We start from the raw sequence: 6071 nt of genomic DNA, 5'->3' as shown, positions 1-6071 counted from the left end.
GACGCCTATTTTTCACGCCACACGCCAGCGTGTTGGAAGCGTTTCCAGGCAAATAAATATAAATAAAATAAAGATATAAATGTCATTTAAAAAACAATAATAAATAAATAATCGATTTTTTAAATATTGCACCTGTCAATCCAGAAGGAAATATTCTGGAGCCTATTTAGCCGTCAATCCTGCCGACGTTGTCTTTGCTGTAATCAGATCAGAATATATTTATGTTTATGTTTATGAGAAAGATCCGTGTGTCCAGACAAGACTAGCAGCAGCAGCGCCGCGTCAGACACCTTTCTGAAAGACATAGAAAACGCCACGCAGCCGCCACGCAACAGAAACGCCACGCTCACGCCACGCAGCCCTACGTAACCCTAACCCACGCCACCAGTGTGCAGGATCCTTAGTCGACTAACACTCGTATGATGCAAATACCCTTAAACTGAGAAGTTAAGATTTGTAAATTTGGAGAAAATGCCCTTAGAACTCAAACAACCACTCACAGTTTTTAATTGTGTCTTCCTGTGTTGTTTTGTCTCTTTCTGTCCCCCAGTAACCACGGCAACGTGGTCTCTGACTGCTGCTTCTCCACCAGCGGGTACTTCCTGTGCACGGCGTCGTGGGATAAGAGTTTAAAGCTGTGGGACCTGCAGGCCGGAGGGTTCCGGTCTCAGGGCGGGACGGCGCTGCAGAGAGGCCACGAAGGCAGCGTGAGTTCCTGCAGCTTCTCTGCCGACGGTAAGTCCTCGGAGGTCTTAGAGAGGTTTAAAAAGCTCTCTCCAACGTCTGTCATAATGTTGTCAGACACTTAGAAAGAGTAAGATCCTTTAACACTGGAAGTGCCGGAATTCCATAACTACTAGAACTGCCGTGAGCGGTTTTGACCGCCAGATTCCAAACTCTATAATCTCTCATGATAAATACCTAATTGCATATTGTATTATGTATTGTGTTAGGATATCTTTAGAAAAACGTAATAACACCGAAATGTACATTTTTACGAGTTTAATTATACATTTGAGTAGTAATACGTGTTTCAATTATTTATATCATGGCATAGTAAACCGTAATTATTTCATACATTCATATCCCGAAAAATATGGTGTGGAAATTCATTCAACTTAACTCATAACAGCCAAATAACAATTATAAGTATCTTATTTGAACATTTAGCTATAACCTAACCTGGCACTGCCTCTGTTTTGGTGTCTGCTGCGGTGCGCAGCGCTGCTCGGACCGTGAGCCGCGGCCCTTTTTTCCTCCATAAACTCCGCTCTCAGCTCTCTGCCAGTTGCTGCATAAACTCCCTCCGGACAATTTTACTGCTGGTGCACTCCTTGGAGAGGATGTGTGCAATGATTCCAGCCAGTTCGAGGATGTATAAAGTTATGTGAACATGTAAACAGCCACCTTCCATCTACGTGTACGGCGCCTTTCACAGAGCGAGCGCCCGGTGTTTGCCTTCTGATTCAGAACAGAGTGCCTCCACGCCGTAGTAGCCTACGTTACCGACTCTGGCTTTGCCTTCGGCCCATCGGTGGTGCCCACACTTGTTACTCGAGACCGCTAGTTACGTTGCTCTGACAAAGACTATGGTAGTTACTAAGCAACCAAGATGCATCTTCAACCGCGCGAAAAATTAAAAACAAATACCGCGAAAATCCGAGCGGTCAATATGACCGTGTATGGCCGAAATAGGTAAAAGTGACTGTATTTTCTTTGCCTTTTGTGTAATGTATATAAAAACAATTTTAAATTAAAATACAGACTCTTTTAGGAAAAGTCAGGCAGCAGCAGGATTGTATTTTTTTATTCAGCAAAGTTATTACACATATACATTTCAAAACGGTCAAAATGACCGTCATGGCCGTTCTAGTGTTAAACATAGAAACACCCGCAAACTGTGTTTGCTAAACCCACCAGACTCCCTGTAAATAAACAGTCATTTTAGCATCGTAAAACACACTTTATTCAAAGTCGACAGAAATACTTATTTTCGTAACAATCAAGTATCAAAAACTGAGGAGGACACGCTGTTTGATGCTGTCCTCCTCTCCTACTTCTCTCCCTGAGCCTGTCTTTCACTGGTTGAAGCCTAAAAATATTGTAAACAGATTAATACCATAACTAATCCACTGGTGGGACTGTTGAGCTCTGTTTCAGACTGATACCTCCAGTTCAGGCTGGTCCTCATCCTCAACACGGGACTTTTTCAGTCGCAGAAAATACTTTTCAATACTCATCTGGATTGAAGCATCAAACATTCAGTGTCAGAGTAAAAAATGACATAACATTGTTTATAATAAGTTTATTTGATTCACAGCTGCTACATATGGTGTTTTGACCTCGACAACCCAACTGCATTTTACCGCAAACTTGCGACTAGTTAACTTTCTAAAGGAGGCACAATCACTTGTTTGCTAAGAGTCGGGTCGGGACTCAACATTAACACACTGACAACATTGTATTCAGAATATAAAATATTTTTATAGCACTTTGTAATGTGTGATTGTGTAAAGGTGTTCACGAGATACCAACCTTTGGTGAACTAGTGAATTTCGCCAGCCATCTTTCTCTCATTTTGATGGGGCTGTGTTTGTGTGTGTCTGTTTGTGTGTGTCTGTGTGTGTGTGTGTGTGTGTGTGTGTGTGTGCGTGCATGTGTGCGTGCGAGTATCTGTGTGTGTGTGTGTGTGTGTGTGTGTGTGTGTGTGCGTGCGTGTGTGCGTGCGTGCGAGTATCTGTGTGTGTGTGACAGAGAGACGGAGGAGAGCAGGGAAAGGAAATGCAGCTGAACGAATACGCTGCGTGTTTTAAATAGCGTAACGCAATAACGAAACTCAACATGTGGCGGCTGGTGTTGATTGTATGGCGCACCGCCACAAATTAGTCTATGTGTGGGAAACACTGCCCTAAAAGTCCTGATTATTTACATGGAGTCTGGTGGAGTTTGGTGATGGTGATTTCGGGGCTGTTTCATGTTAAACTAAAAGGATCTTACTCTTTAACTAAAAGGTCTATCTCTGTAGGGATCCATCCCATAATGTTGTCAGACACTTAGAATAATAATCTGAGTCTGTCAGCAGCAACAACAGAACCTTTAGTGGACGCTGACTGACGGTGAACATTAGTCCTGTAGGGTTACATTACAGTTGGTTCTTAATACTGGAGCAGTTTCAGAGATTGTTGTTCCATCAGACACTCAGACACACAAACATAGGAAAATAGGGTCCAGATTGAAAACAAAAAAACGAAAGTCTGCATAATTTTTTAAAATTCTAATTCTCTTTTTATTGAAACACTTTCAAACATCCATCAGACTCTTTATCTCGTCTTCATGTTTCTTATTTTACAAAAGAGAAGTTAGCTGTAAAAGAGAGAACACACATAACAGTGATATTACTAATAGGAGCAACAACAGTTATGCTAATCAGAGCTACAAATACATAACAATACTAAGTCAAAACCAAACTGTTGTTGATCAAAATAAATCCTATTAAAGCCAGTAAAATACAACATATGAGGATTGAGAGACAAGTTCAAATAAAGGAAGTAAATGCACATTTCAAATGTTCTCTCCACTCTCTCCCCTTTCTGTCATTTAAGAGTCTCCTCTGGGCCCCCTCCCAAACATTTAGGATCACTCACTTTAAGAGTGATGCATTCTGGGAATGCTGACAGTTTATTAGGTAAACAATATCAAAATAAATCAGAAACACCATGAACACTCCCCCCCCATCCATCATCACCACCACCCAAAAACGACAACACACACACACACACACACACACACACAGACAGACACACACACACACACAAACAGCAACTATAATATTCCAGATTGTTCAACCAAATAAACATATGTCTAAATGACATCATCATCAGCCCATCTGAACCTCACAGAGAAATCTCAGCTGGACAGATTTTGATTTCTGCAGTTTTAGCATCACCAGCCAGTCCGATACTGAACCAAGGGAAGAGTTTCTCAGTGAAAGTGTCTCTGTGAGTGTAGATGTGAGTCTTGTCTTCAGAGTTGTAGAAGGACACCTCCCCCCCCTCATAGTCCAGCTGGACTCTGATCCTCTGGAGACTCTTCTTCACTGTGAGAGTATTACCAGATCCATCAATGTATTTTCCACTGCGATACTTCAAACACCAGGTTCCATATTCTGGTGAAGCATAGCTTTCTCCCTTCCTGTCAGCTGACTCTTTGGCTAAACCCACAATCCAGTCAGGATGATCTCCCACCTCCACCTCCCAGCTGTGTTTCCCTGAGCTGAAACCCTCAGAGCCCAGAACAGAGGGATACCTGCTGTTTCTCTCTGGATTGTCTGGAAGCTTCTGGTTTGTGTCTCCCTGGCTCACACTGGTCAGATCATCAGACAGATAGAGACAGTGCGCTGCAGTGTTTGGGTCCAGAATGACGGGACAGAAGTGGACCATGTCCTTCATCTTCTCCCAGACTCTGAAGGACAGGTTGCCCAGATGTTTGGCCACATCTGTCAGTGCTCCTGAGAGCAGCTGTGGATCTGACAGCGAGCACTGGACTCTGGCTCTGCTCTGAGAGGCTTTATAACTGCTGAGGAACGGCACGCTGTCTTTCTGCAGGTCTGCTTCCACAGCAGAGATGCTGTCTGACAGAGAGGAGATCTGCTCCTGAATCCTCTTCATCTCTCTGCTGACAGTCTTCCCCCTCTGCTGCTCTTCCTCCCTCAGAGCTGCCAGTCTGGACTCCTCTTCCTCTTTCAGGAACTGGTGCAGCTTGTTGAACTCGGCTCTGATCTGACTCTCTGTAGACAGCAGCTGCTTCTTGGAGTGTTGAGTTATTTCATCGTATGTTTCCTCCACTCGTCTGTGTTTGTCCCTCTTGTCCTGCAGAGACTGTAAGTCAGATTTCAGCTGCTCCTTCAGATCTCTGACTGCTTGTTCTACAGGAACCACCGTGTGACCGTGGTGGAGAGAAAACTCACAGACAGGACACACAACTCTATCTTCATCCTTACAGAACAAATAAGGGACTTCTTGGTGTTTACTACACACCACCTCCTCTTTCTTCTTTTCTTTTCCCGTCTCAGATGATCCAGATTTCTGTCTCCCAGCAAAGTTGTCAGCCAGTTCCTTCAGTGCAAAGTTCACTGCTGGTTCATCCGTTAAGGACTTTGTTTTACAAATAGGACAGTTTTTGTTGTTAGCTTGTTCCCAGAATTTGTGCAGGCAGCTTGAACAGAAGCTGTGGTTGCAGCTCAGAGACACAGGATCTCTGAAAGTCTCTGAACACACATGGCAGTTCAGGTCACTTTCAGCAAGAGCAGTTTTCTCAGCCATCTGTCTTTGTATCTAAATGTCTCTCAAAAACAAGACTCACCGAGTTACTGTCCCTTCTCTTGACTGCTTCAAATCTTCCTGTCGTGTGTTTTCCAGCAGTGATCTCACACCCTGTAATGGCGTCTCAGCTCCGTTCAGCAATGTTCAAATCTACTTTCTTTTCCACTCACCTGTCACCAGGTGAACATTTCAACAGGCTGACTCGCACTAAACCAGTTAGACAACATTTTTATTTCTCAGCAACTTTAACAGAAAACATGTTACGTGGCAGTGTTCATTTCACCCAGACGGACTAAATATACGTCTCTCTCTTAAGTTACACTTCTATTAATCAGAGTTGTTTAGTGTTGGGTGGCCAACCCAGTTCTATCCCAGAGTTAGAGGAAGACATTACAGCTAGAATAGAGGACAGCTTTATGCAGAGCATGAGCATTGCAATTGGACAATTCCTGAATTGCGTAACTAAACCTCGTGAGTCAGAAATACTGTCACAGCAGTGACGTAAGCAGAAATAATACTTTGGGCTGGCCAGTACAAAAGTGAGTGGGCCATTTTTAAAGATGTAGAAGTAGCAAAAGGACAAACTGAAAAAAACAGCTATAATTTTACCTTCCAACATATACTGCATTACAACGGCAATAGCAGTACTGACTACAACATGCTCAACCAACAAAACTCAGTCTAAAAAGTTTTTACACAACAATATAGACAAAAAACTTATAACTTATTCAGGGTGAAATATATCTGCAC

The 6071-nt window shown here is 43.1% G+C and overlaps 2 protein-coding genes across 2 annotated transcripts in view; one reads left to right on the top strand and one right to left on the bottom strand.

Moving 5' to 3' along the window:
- LOC116036710 (WD repeat-containing protein 88-like) overlaps positions 1 to 6071 on the top strand; it is a 36641-nt gene that overhangs the window by 7800 nt on the left and 22770 nt on the right. Inside the window, exon 7 of the mRNA XM_035999875.1 lies at positions 551 to 735. Coding sequence (XP_035855768.1) covers positions 551 to 735 — 185 coding nt within the window. The remainder of the gene's footprint in view (positions 1 to 550; positions 736 to 6071) is intronic.
- On the bottom strand, positions 3263 to 5443 carry LOC116036709 (nuclear factor 7, brain-like). The gene has a single exon (XM_031280283.2). It carries the CDS (start codon positions 5319 to 5321, stop codon positions 3894 to 3896), a length of 1428 nt encoding a protein of 475 aa, XP_031136143.1. The 5' UTR covers positions 5322 to 5443; the 3' UTR covers positions 3263 to 3893.

This window comes from Sander lucioperca, chromosome 3, assembly GCF_008315115.2.
Source record: "Sander lucioperca isolate FBNREF2018 chromosome 3, SLUC_FBN_1.2, whole genome shotgun sequence".
NCBI classification, from domain to species: domain Eukaryota; kingdom Metazoa; phylum Chordata; class Actinopteri; order Perciformes; family Percidae; genus Sander; species Sander lucioperca.
Note: the sequence above shows the minus strand (reverse complement) of the source record. Positions and strands in the feature narration are given on the sequence as shown.

What these genes read in the sequence shown, in the direction of transcription:
- LOC116036709 (XM_031280283.2), bottom strand. Translation starts at nt 5,321, where the DNA reads ATGGCTGAGAAAACTGCTCTTGCTGAAAGTGACCTGAACTGCCATGTG.